The following is a 13,630-nucleotide window of genomic DNA, read 5'->3' on the forward strand; positions in this document are numbered from 1 at the left end:
CATGCTTTGGGACAATTTTCATCTTGGGCATATATTAACTATGGTTGTATTATCTAATTCTTCAGGATTATCCACAGCACAGTTCTAGAATGAAGGCAGCAGACCACTGGCAAGTCATAATTTTAGGTTGGAAAAGGGGCAACTGCAGGACAGTAAAACAACTTCTACATGAGGAAAAGCAACCAAAATAGGATGAGTAGAGAATGTGTAAAAAAAACACCCAGAAATAGAGTTACAGATGTAGAAAACAAACCTATGGTTACCAGGGTGTAAGGTAGGGGGAAGGGGTAAATTGGAAGATTGGGATTGACATATAAACACTAGTATATATAAAATAGGTAACTTATAAGGACCTACTGTATAGCACAGGGAACTCTACTCAGTACTCTGTAATGACCGATATGGGAAAAGAATCCAAAAAAGAGTGGATATATGTATATGTATAAATGACTCACTTTGCTGTACACCTGAAACTAACACAACACTGTAAATCAACTACACTCCAATAAAAATTTTCAAAAAAAAAACAACACCCAGACTTTGCTTCACACAAGAATTATTGCTTAGAATTCTTGGCCACACCAAAAGATAGACAAATCCATTTGAGTTACTCTTTTTAAGAAAAAAGTGACCTACAATTCATGAAGCAAAGAGACACGGCCACAAACAGGAGTCATTTATTTTAATTAGATTGCAAGTTTGGCCAGGGCCCAGAGCCATTATATTGTGTTTTCCTATGGCTAGGTTTGCCAAATCAAATACAGGACACTTAGATAAATTTTAATTTCAAATAAACAATGAGTAATTTTTTAGCATAAATATGTCCCAGGAAGTATAGTTTTAAAAAATTACTCATTGTTTATCTACCATTCAAATTTAACTGTTGTCCTGTAGATTTATTTGCTAAATCTGGCAACCCAGATTTATAACTGAAAGTAACCTGTGTTGAAATAATATTCAACCCAAAATGAGATTAGAGAATAATTTGTACTTAGAAGTATGAAAAAGAGAGAAGATTCCCTTCCTCTGGACAGTCAAAAGTGATCAAAGCTAAATATGGAAAGGTTGACCCAGTTGTATGAACACATCAATTTCCACAAAGATCCACTGGAGACTCAAGGAAAGTTAAAGTTCAATATTTTTTCCTCCCCCCACTTGTAAGGAATGCTCCTGATTGCAGAGACTGTAGAGAAGCATTTCCCTTGCAGTTGCAACTGACCAGTAGCAGCAGCATCACCTGGGACCTTGTTAGAAACACAGAGTCCCGGGCCTCTCCCCAGACCTGCTGAATCAGAATCTGCATTTTAACAAGATCCCTTGTGATTTGTATGCAAGTGTGAGAAATGCAGATTTCATTCTATAGTTTCCAAAAACATGCTCTAGAAGGTATAGGATCCATAGCTCCCCCCCCCCGCCCCCCCGAGGGCTCAGGGAGCGTGTGAGCAGGGTTCCCTCCATCACAATGAAGAGAGACCTATACTCTGAATGATCCTGTTTGGGCTTCCAGGTAAAATTTCACTGGGACAAAGGGTCTATGGCTTAATTTTTTTTTTAATTAGAAAAGAAAATCTTGAGAAAACAATCATCCAGTTCATTTCATTTTCCAAATGGGGAAGCTAAGTAACAAAACATGGGACTGTGCCTGAGTCTTGTGCTGGGAAGTGACGGGACCGAGATGCTGTCCGTGCCTCAGGATGCCAGCCTCTTTCCACTTCCTACTGTTTACTGAAGAAATACTAGAAATTTCAGAACAACTGCTTGTCAAACGCCATCAGGCACCACAGGTGTCTTCTAGCTGGGCCTTGAATTTCAAAATTAACCCCTTGTCTTTCACACTCACGCCTACTAACTGCCTTTCAAGGGTTCATCTAACCCATAAAAAGCACTATCTGCTTTGCTCTCCGAGCTTGAAGACAGGTCTCCAGCTGCAGTATTGTTTACACTACTAAGGGAGGGTACCCTGCAGGTTTGCTTGTGGATATTTCAGCTAATTATCTTGCCACAGACCATTGAGACAGATCTGGATGACTGTTCAATTAATAGTTCTGAAGGAGTAATTAGGGAGAATACCTGCTTTCACGGCCCACCCCAGTGCCAACATATCAGTGTGAACATTTACTTCTGAATTTGATTAATCGCATAAATAATTCTCAGAAATGAAATTAGAGATCACCTACGCATTACACCCAGTCCTGTTTTAAGGCATGACACCCTGAGTCTCTGTAATGAATTAACATTACAGTCTGGTTCGAATTTTTCCATTTTCAGCATAGATCCTGCTCTGTTAGCATGTGACCCTGTGCCCCCCCCCCCCATCAGTTTCTGTAACCATTTGAATTAGCCATTCTAAAAAGAACACAGATTTGGACATGTCTCAGCCTCAAGAAAAAAGTATTAAGTGCTGGGTTGTGACCTGTCCGTCATACTTCATGGCACAGCCAGACATGATGCCCATTCTTTGTCCATCGGATAGATGTCTCATATTATAGCACCAACCTTAAAGATTGTTCTATGAGAACTAAACATGCAGTCATTCTGTGGAAGTCACAGAACTGCCCCCTTTTGTCATTTATATAAGGAAATCTCTGAACAATTACAGATTGACCTAGGAAAACGACGTCAGTTAGGACTAATTTACATAGATTTCCTTTAAATTTAGGGATCCTAAAAGTTAGTGCAGGAAGGCAGGAGGGACAATGGTCAGGAGAACCACGACCCAGAGGAGTTTTTAAATAATTTTTCTCTCCGGTGTTCAAGTCCGTTATCTCAGGGAAGCAAGCATAAGGATCCTACAGTTTTAGAGGACAAATCCTCAGATATCATTTTACAGATAAGGAAACAAAGGCCCAGAGAAATCAAGTGATTTATTTAAGATCATATAATTTATCTGTGATATGTGAAAGCATTCTAGAAAGGAAGCAGAATTTTGGTAAATTTATGACTCTGGTATTTTTAGGGCTAGAATTGAGATATCAAGGAATTGTAAAAGAATGTAAAATCGGACCAAATGTTTAAAACCCCAGCTGCATGACATCTATTAGATTTCACTGTAAATTTTAACATATTATTATGGGAAATACCCTCTATTTTCATCTGGTCAAAAGCTCTAGGAGTAAATATAAAATTTTCAGTTTTGCACAAACAGGAGTCTTGAATAATTTTGTAGTTGGATTATACCTATTCTAGCTTGTTCATCTGTAGAATGCTTACTTGAGGGCTTTATTAAGTCTCACCTCAATGTATCCCTTTCCCCTGAAATGGCTTTTATCTCCTGTGTGGAAACCATGTTTCATACCTTTCTTTGGTCACATTTCCTTCAACATGGCTTCTAGCACCATGTTAGACATTTCAGGTGTTTTTAGTAAATAATTTGTGCATTCTCTTTGGCCCAATAATTTTATTCCCATCAGGTTAGCAACAAAAGTATTCACTGTAACATTATTTATTTTATCAAAAAATCTGGAAAAAAATCTCAAAATCAAATTGACTGTATAAATCATGTTGAGTTATAAGTAGTTTGCTCTACAGACACTTAAAATAATTTTGTAGAGGGATAGTTCATAAATGTTTTCGTGCTCTTAATTGGAAATAAAGGAGTCCATAAAACAGTATTTGCAATGATTTAATGTTTCTAGAAATGCATACAAGTGATGTACACTGATAGTTGAACCAAATTATGTGTGGGTGGTAGGATCTCTAGTGATTTTAAATCTTGTTGGGGTATTTTTTTTTTTCTACAATGAGTAGTGGTAAATCAAAAGAAATTTTCTTTAGGGATATGCAGTTAATTCAGAAAATAAGTCTGTGCTGGGTTAACAGAGGAAGCTCCATTGTCCAATACTTTGGTACTTTCAATTTTGAGAACCTCTGTGATGAGTCCACAAAGAACATGATAAACATTATCAATAATCCTTCAATCTTTTCACCTAAGAAAATTATTAACTTAGTCATTCTGACTTATTAACAGAATCCTGAAGTTGTTGGTAATGTTATAGTTTAAGATTGAAATAAAAATAGAGCCATGTTCACAAATTTCAGGTAGGTTATACACGAACTACTGAATTTTAAGAACTAATTTCTACAGCGGGGAGAATTAACTTTGGACGTAGACAGATCTCATTTTAAATCTTGGACCTGCCATTTGCTAGCTTTTTAGGTTTGTGCGAAAGGTAAATGATTGAGTTGTACACATTAAATGAGATAGTGTATGTAAATTACCTACTAACTGCATGAGATACGGTTAAGAGCTTAATAAAATATAACTTTCACAAGCATCATCATCAACATTCTCATTAATGGCGCTCCTTTTTATTTTTTTTATTGGATAAATTTGAAGTTGTGTAAATTTAAGGCATACAGCATGTTACTTTGATACATTTATATATCGTAATATGGTTGCTGTTGTAATGACATTTATTGCATTACATACTTATAGTACAATATTATTTAATACCCATTACAAGCGTATACCCTTAAATTCCATCAATCTTATCTCCCCACCCCCCCATTGCCTGGTAACCACTGTTTTACTTTTTGTTACTCTTTTAGCTTTGACTTTTTTAGATTCCACACATAAGTGATATCATACAGTACTTGTCTTTCTCTGACTTGTCTCGCTTAGCATAATGTGCTCAAGGTCCATCCATGTTGTCACAGATGACAGGATGTCCTCCTTTCTCATGGCAGAATAATATCCCACTGTGTATATCCCACTCTATATAGCACCTCTTCTTTATCCGTTCATCCACTGATGGACATTCAGGTTGTTTCCATATCTTGGCTATTGTGAATAATGCTGCAATAAACATGGGAGTGCATTTATCTCTTCAAACTCCTGTTTTCATTTCCTTTGGGTATATACCAGAAGTGGAATTGCTGGATCATCTATTTTTCACCTTTTGAGGGACTTCCCTATTGTTTTCCCTAGTGGTTGGACTAATCTACACTCCCACCTAGTGCCTAAGGATTCCCTCCCGTTCCATCACATCCTCGCTAGCACCTGCTGTCTGTTGTCTTCTTGATGATAATCCGCGCTCCTTTTTCATGGTCACCTGTAGCACAGCGTCTTCATGTGCTGAGTTGTAAACTTGTGCTGCTTCCCAGGGCTGTACTTGCCCGCTGGACCCCCAGGCCAGGTGGGCCTTGGAAGGTGGGACTTCAGAACAGACTTAGTGGTGCTGCTTCACTCAGAGAAAGACAGGGCAGCTGTGCCCTAAGAAGCCCAGTTGTGAAGTAACTGAAACCAGAGTGGGGGTTCTAAAGAGTGAGCCTGTTGGCATTTTCCCGCAAACAGGAGTGACCATAAATTACAGGGTCCATCTCCCTAGAAACGATTAGTATATTTCCACTGATGATGATTTTTAGTTCCAACAGACACGCTATTTTGCCCTTTAGCCCTCTCAGGTTTACCTTCTTCTCTTGGAAAGTAAAGATAATTCAGTTTCACTTGCATCATGGGACCTAATCAGCTAATAAATATAAAGCATTCTGACCACATAATGTTGTATAGACAGCACATAATATTATTAGTAGGCAGGATGCAATGACCGTGATTGGTATCTTTCCAGAAGGTAGAGCTAATAGTCATTCCTGCCTGATGTTACAGCCGTTAATCATGACAGTGGAATGTAATTGGCAAATCTAGAAAGCTGCTAAATGCCTGTATATCTACACTGATATTTAACATTTTTCACATTGAAATGCCTTAGATAGAAATAAACTTCCTTTAATATTTATCGTTTTATTTACTCCAAAATGGCAAGCACTCTGATAAATGGAGTAATAGTTTCTAGTGTCACTGTGGCCGCGAAATGCCTTTTAGTGTCTTCTGCTCCTGGAACTTAATAATTCATTTTAGCACTTCTATTTGTAAATCACAGAAGGTTTATTTGATGGACCCAGTGCTGGGGAGAAGTGTCAATACAGATAACGTGTATTTTAGGACCAGTGTCTACATGTGCAATTATTTACATAGGTTTGAGATTGTCTGTGCCTCTGATGTTGGATTCAGTTTTCAGGGCACGACATCTGTTAATTTTCAAACACAAAAGTCATCTATGGGAATTCTTAGCTTAATATTAATGTGATCGATCTATTAGTTTTTGTTTTGTTTTGGAGGGAGGTTCTTTTTGCTAGGAAGTCTAGCACCAAATTTGAAGCACACTTCTAAGAACTGTGTAGAATTTTATGGCTTAAGTTTTTGAGTGAATGAATAAGTGAAATGAAGTGATATCATTATTAACTTCTAGAGAAGAGAAAGCGTCAGTGGCTATACATTAAGAAGACTTGTTTTTTATGACCGTTCACTTTTGCTTAGTTATATTTGGACCCTTATGGAGTCTTTTAGACATAAATATGCATAAGGCATAAACCATGCCTTTGAGAAGCTCTCAGTCCTGTGGGGGGAGGTATGGCCAAGGCACTGTCACCTGGGAGGCTCTGGTACTTCCATAATGGAGAGTGCTTTGAGCATGTATAATGCCAACCGTGGCAGGAATGAGATCATTTCATATGTTACTAAATTTAAATCGGAAGTTCATCTAAAATATTTGGCGAATATATTTTTCTTATGATATGACCATCGCCCTGGTGTTCACTATTTTACATTTCCTGTTTCAGAGACGCCCAAGCAGATGGCCTGCGATGAAGTTTCGAAGAGGTTCTGGCCATCCTGCCTATGCTGAGGTTGAACCAGTTGGAGAGAAAGAAGGTTTTATTGTATCAGAGCAGTGCTAAAATTTCTAGGACAGAACAGCACCAGTGCTGGCTTACAGGTGTTAAGACTAAAAATTTGCCTATACCTTTAAGACACACACACACGCGCACACACACACACACACACACACACACACACACACACCACACACACACACACACACACACACACACACACACACACACACACACACAGGAGCCCTAAGCTGCTGTAGTCAGAAGGAGATGAGATTTCTGGACAAGCCCAGCCCAGGAAGGGTTAAAAAATAAAAACCCTAAAACTTATAGAGGATACCTATTACCACTGAACGTAGAATTCCCTAGTGGAATGACCTCTATAGTTCACTCAGCACATCTCCTGTGGACTTATCAGAAATATGACAAGATTACAATGCTGTTGGCTTAAGGTGCAGGGTTGCAAAGGGATCAAGACAAAAAATAATAAAGCTTTAGTTCACGAGGGATCTACACCTTGGTTCAAATATTCTTCTCTGATAACTGTGTCCCACAGCCTGAACCCATTCACTCAAAAGAGCAATGATGAATATTTCAGTTTGCTGAGAAAAGGAGCTGATGCAGGAGCAAAACCAAACACAAAATAAGAGGTTTTTCTGTCTTTTCACCAGACATGTGGCTAAAGGGTTTTGTTTTTCTGGTCTAGACCCACCTGTTCCAACAAGTTCATCACTTTACAGGATGAATCTTTTACCTGTCCTGGAGGTTCTGACTCCGCCTCCGTCTTCCTTGTTCTGGTTGCCCACTCTATGAGCAGTGACAGAATCGCAGCCTTTTAGCTAAGTGTGAGAAAGGAGGGAGAGGCAAAGGAGGCTTCTGGTTCCCCTGCCTCAGAGTTAAACATCTGATTTGTTTTAAGAAGTATTGCCTCCACCGCCCACTGTGAAGTCCTACGAAGCCACAGTTGCTCTTGGCTGAAGGAAACAAAAGGAAACAATACGAAGAATTCCTTAATCGTTTTTGAGGCAAAAACGTTAAGGGATTCTAAACACATGGGGTTTTTGTTTCCGCTTTTTACTTTTTGCCGTTTCAGTCCGAAAGGCCCATTTCATTGTCGATTCCAGTCTAAGAAGCCATTCAAGGCAGCACATCCCTGGCGATAAAAAGAAGGAAAGAACCCTGCTGAATCATACAGTAATTTTCTTTAAAGCACATAGTAGTTACATAAATATATATATAAATATATTTTTGTTTATAACTAACACAAGGCAGGCTCTTGTGACTCAGTGCATTTTGTCATCAAGACAAAACAAATGCGAGATGCATTACTGCATACTTCCATAGAGTTGTAAAATAATCCTTAATATTAGAATATTTTTATGTCACTTAGCAGAAGTGGTTCAATTAGTTGCAGTGCCCATCATTTTCCTGCCTATTTGATCTGCTCTCCCATTCATATCAACCCCTTTCCCTCCCTGGTGAAATAAAGCAGATGCAAAAAGCTCCTTAGATGGATCTGTCGTTTGCCTCATAATCACAGTCCAGATTTTGAAACCTCCCCATGCATGAAGACAGGAAATTCATCCCTGGAGGAGGAAAGTGGTTAATATATATATTGAGCTCCTAAAGTTTAAATTCAGGTACTGTGTGTACAATTTCATCAACATCTCGACCCATGAAACTTATGTCTTGTGCCAAGAAGCTATTGGTTTCTGTAGGGTACCGTGTCCAACATTTGCAGATTCAGGTATCAAGAAGCAGAGATGTCTCGTAAGCAGCACTTTACTACCAACTTAGCATCTATACACATGTCTACATCGAATGACATCAGTCCACTGACAGAGTATCATATTTTATCATCACAATTGTCGGATGTAAACTTATGCCATTTTCCATCAAGTATATTTTGCTTTACATTTTTAAGTACCTGATGAGGGTGATAATTTTTTCCTAACCTGCTTAGATAATAATTGCAAAACAATTGACAAGCAAGGTGATTGAAGGTTGTGATGACAATCTCTCTGCTATAGCTACGTTCAGTTTATAGGAAATAACCCAACTTATTTCTTGTGGAGTAGGTTTGGTCAGTTAGCAATAACCAAATGACTTGCCAATGTAACTGGTGCAACGGGTACTCTACAAAGACATAAGGAACACATAGACGATTCCTTCTAGGATAAGATGATGCTTCTTTCACTGGCTTTTGTGTTAGGTGTGGCTTCCAATAGGAGATGATTGACAGTTATATAAGTCATGCATATATATATCCAACTCCTTTTGCAATTCTTTGAAGTAGTAATGTTATCTTTATTCCTTTCGAAGCTCGTCTTCCATTTTCGATTCAAAAACATCGACAATTCTGTAAAATAACATAAAACTCTAAATTGTTCAATGAACTAGAGCACCCAGTAATAGGGAAAACTTTTCAGAAGTAAAAAGGGCTGCTGAAGTGTGGAAAAACTTCCCAACCAAACCCAAAGTTAAAGGTGATAAGAAGTTTCTGTTGTTTATGAATCTTTTAGTGGTAAGGAGGAAGGCTGGCTGAATCCCTTTTTTTCATGAAACTTTCATTCTACTCTATATCTCTGGTTTGTTCTTCGTGCCCATTTACTGCAAAGGAAGAGCAGACATACACGAAGTTTCTGGAAAGTCAGAATGGACTCTGATGCTTTGGACTTTACATATATTATGTATTAGAAAGGGTGCATCTGTACATTACTTAATATATTATGAACATAGTAGAGAGAGAATAAAAATAATTTTACAAATTATGAATAGCAGAGAAACACATACAACGTTCTGGAGAAATAGATAAATGGTGCTACAGAGGAAGTTAGTTATTTCATCTTAATTATTTGTAAAAACATTTAGGGAATAGGTAAAGATACTAAAAGTCAAAAAAAATCTCTTAAGCCAACACTTGACCCCAGTGTTGGTTTGTTTATGACAGGTTTGGACTTCAAGATATACTAACAACTAGAAAACTAAAGATAAATAATAAAGTACAGTTTATCCCCCATTATTATTTTAGTTTGAGATACCTAGGGCAGTTGCTCATCTCTCTCACAGGGAGCTTCTAGAATGTGCTGTCCAATATTATACCCATTAGCCAAGTGTAGCTCTTTAAATTAATTAAAATTCAATAAAAATAAAAATTCAGTTCTTCAGTCACACTAGCCCTATTTCAAGCACCCAGTAGTTACGTGTGGTTCATGGCTACCATATTGGACAACACAGAACACTCCTGTCATTGCAGAAAATTCTACTAACACTTCTGTAGAGGTCTTTCCTTTTAACACCCTCCCCTTGAAGAAAAGGAGGAGGAGAAGAAATAGATTTGATAGTTCCTGGGCCTATCTAAGCGTTTTTGCTCGCAGAGAGGCAGCGTAGAGTAATGAAAAGAATCCCAGCTGACGCAGCTTTGAGTCTCCACTATGTTATCTTGGGAAAATCACTTTAACCGCCATGAGTCTCAATTTGCAAGTTTGGAAAATAAAAATATTTTTGTCCTGTCTTCCTTGCAAGGTTATTATTATGTAGATTGACTAAATGTATAGACTTTTAAAACTTCATGTCAACAGAAGCCATGGAAAGCACATCTGTTGGTCCAGTACCAGCACAGCTTTGTATTCCAAGGGAAGAAAGTCCATCAATCCTAAAAGCATTCAAAGACAGTCCAATCAATACAGTTCTTGAGAAAATGCCAAAGGAGAATCCGCTCAAACCACACAGAACTGCTTAAATTCTTTTCTTCCCGTATTAATATTTTCTCTTAATATTTCCTCGGCATGACATCAGCCTCAACTATCCCTCCTCTCCCACAACAAAGTCCCTGTGTGCACCCTTCCTCTGGCTCAGCTCTCTATTGTACAGAGCCACTGAGCCTCTCTAGTTTCTTCTGATTTCCCAGTTTTCTCTTCACAACAAAGGGAAGCTCAGGAGCTGACCAGCAGGCTTCTCTAGAAGAAAGTACCTCAAACAAATAATTTCAAGTATGTGTTTTATCCCTATAACACAAATGTAAGGGGCTGTCACATTAAAATATAAAAATACGTGGAACTTAATTTTAAATGTAAAAATTTGCAAATGCACACTATATGAAAGGAATAAAATAAATTTAAATGTTGCTGATATGTAGATAATATATATTCTCAGATTAGTATGATTTATTAGTTTTGGCAAAAAATTCTCATGTTATTTCCTCATTCTGAGGGAGTATAAGTTTGGTAATGCCCTTAGTGTCTATAGCCCAGGGCAAAAAACAAGTTTTGCTGGAACCCATGCCGCGGTTGAAGACACTTCTATGATAAGAAATTAATATTTAAGTAAGACTAACTGAAAAATAGATGCTATGGTTGAGGCTTCTTCCTCCTATGAAATGTTATTTTGCTTTGCATTTCTTCCAGCATTTTTTAGATATTTTATTGTGATGTGTTTTATTAATTCCCAAAGATTGCTCTTGTTTTCACTTTCCCAGCCTCCAGCTTTTAGCATCAGCATCTATATGCCAGAATCACTGGAGGTCATCTCATCCGACCTCTTCATTTACAGATCAGAAAAATTGAGGCCCAGAGAGATATAGTAATTTTCCCAGCGTCAGAACTGGGTCTTGAACTTAAGACTCCTGACTGGTTGTTTTTGTTCCAGTTCCCTTTGCCTACAGCCCTTCATCAGCATTTAAGGCCAGCCAAGCAGCGTAGACAGCACACTCTACCTAAAAGCAAATTTCATTTGCTATACTGACTCTCTGTTCTGTCTTTGATAGAGAACATTGGACCAATATTCCTCCATCATGTGTGTGTCTTAGGAGTGGTACCATTTTATAACAGCCAGTAATTTCAAGTTCTGGCTATTTCAGAGTCTTCATTCAGTTTTGCATGTCCCTTTCTTTCACGCCTACCTGTGGCCACCTAAGTTAGCAATACTATCTTGTGCCATATAAAATTGTACTGCCTTTGTTTCATTTCTTCCCAGACGTACCTGAAAACTAATAATCTTCATAGCAGGTTTTCTTACTACATTATCATAATTCATTTGAACCTAAGAAGCTTTATTGAGCAAATACTATGAGGTCTGTGGCATGATGTATTAGATACTCCTACTTCCTTGTGTTTGTAGAGCACTTTACATTTTACAGAGCACTTTGCTTCATTTCTTCATTTGTTCATTCATTCAACCAGCCAATTCACTTAAATATTTGTTGAGCACCTACGGGAACCAAGTTCCTGTGCTAGATCTCGTGATACACAGTGATAAATACAAACAGTAAGAGCTCAGGCATGTCCACTGATACTTGTAATATGGTGAAATCCTCCAACACAACTCTGCAAATGGATAGGATCACCATTACTCTATCCAATTTCCAGTTCCAATTTCTATTCTACTTAGATAGGGAACTCTCAAGTATTGGCCTGAGGAACGTTTCTGAAATATGATACATCACTGCCCATCTCTGCTGTTTGCTGTGTTTCAAAGGATGTGTTAACTTCATTAATAAGAGGAACAGTTACTCATCCAAAATTGTCCCAGGCCCAGGAGGACTTTCTAGGGCACTTAAATCCTTCCTGATCAGGTGTTAGAACTGTTCACACTCTGATATTTCTGTGTGGCTTTGTGAATTACCAGCATCATTGTTTCAAGGTCTTCCAGAAGCACCGGTAGATCAAAGAAACATTTGCACTTTAGGTGTGTGTGGTTGTTTGTCATTCACTAGACTGTCTCAGGTTTTCTCAACCTCAGCACTGTTGACACTTTGGGCCCCCTAATTCTCGATGGGGGATGGGCTGGTGGGAGTGGTCCCTTGCATCGTAGGGCGTTTGGCAGCCTACGGGCTTCTGTTGACTACATGCCAGTAGCTCACATACACACACACACCCCAGCTGCGAAAACGAAAGATGTCTCCAGACATTGCCAAATGTCCTCTGGGGTGAGATTGGGAAAACTACTGAATTATCTAATGAATAAAATATATCAGGAGGAAAAAATAAACGTTTCTCTTTCTCTTGTCACTTAATCTTCATTATAGGTAGGTTTTTTATTAATAATAAGACTTGACATCAGAAACTCTTTGAATTAGAAGGGACTATAAAAGTCACTAGTTTAACCACAACCCGATGTCATCTTTATCTATTTCTCCATCTCTCAGTTTTACAAATGTATTGAGAAATCAGAAGATGGGTTATCTCTGGAACTTAGGAATTTACTTTCTCATAGCGAGAGAGAAGGCTGTTTGGTGTTTTTACTTTGCCCTGAAATAGCTGCTGCAATGATTTTTGCTTCAGTTGGGGACTTGGTGTCATACAACTTCAGTATCTCAGAGACTTGGAGGAGTTTTCTTTTGGTTGTTTCACACGTCTGCAGATCGTGCTCCATCATCCTGCTTTCCAAATGTGCATAGAAGTTGACGTTCGGTCCATGTAATTTTAAGCATATCTGCATGAGCTTTCTATTTCTTTTTTTTCTTGAGTTTTCTGTCTCTGATATTGATTTTTTATTACCCCTCTTTGGGAAAAAATTTGACTGTCCCAGGTAATCAAAAGTTGGAAATGTCCAAATGTCTAAATATGTCAAGCCAAAGTTCCTGCTGATTTAATGTGCCTTATTTCAGCATTCCTGTAATTTCCTATAAATAACCCTGTGTTTGTACTTGTGTCTGTGCTGCACCAATTGGAAAACTTGGTGAAGTTATAAAACACAACCCCTTAAGAGTATCTTAGAAATAACAACAAACCCCTAACTGGAATACAGGTCTCCCTCTACTCCTTTGCTAAAAGACCAATGCAGACTTTGGAACCATTCTTAATTATTTGCTACAAGTTGCTAATATGCACACACGACTAAAAGCCTTGATTAGGAAGTCCAAGGCTATAAAATATTGACAAGCACATCCAGCGTGACCTCTCCCAAGACCATCACAGAAACCAGAAAACTCCAACCGAGGAGATCCTCAAGTGTGTATATG

General features: G+C 38.3%; 1 protein-coding gene across 3 annotated transcripts in view; it reads left to right on the forward strand.

The window, feature by feature from the left end:
• PLXDC2 (plexin domain containing 2) overlaps window positions 1-13,314 on the forward strand; it is a 417,308-nt gene extending 403,994 nt beyond the window's left edge. For all 3 annotated transcript variants that reach the window (XM_079915193.1, XM_079915195.1, XM_079915194.1), the window contains one exon: window positions 6,619-13,314. In XM_079915193.1, the coding sequence (XP_079771319.1) occupies window positions 6,619-6,735 (117 nt within the window). In that variant the 3' untranslated portion in view covers window positions 6,736-13,314. The remainder of the gene's footprint in view (window positions 1-6,618) is intronic.
• Window positions 13,315-13,630: the final 316 nt, after the last annotated feature.

The sequence above is a fragment of the Stenella coeruleoalba genome (genome assembly GCF_951394435.1).
Source record: "Stenella coeruleoalba genome assembly, chromosome: 2".
Taxonomy (NCBI): Eukaryota; Metazoa; Chordata; class Mammalia; order Artiodactyla; family Delphinidae; genus Stenella; species Stenella coeruleoalba.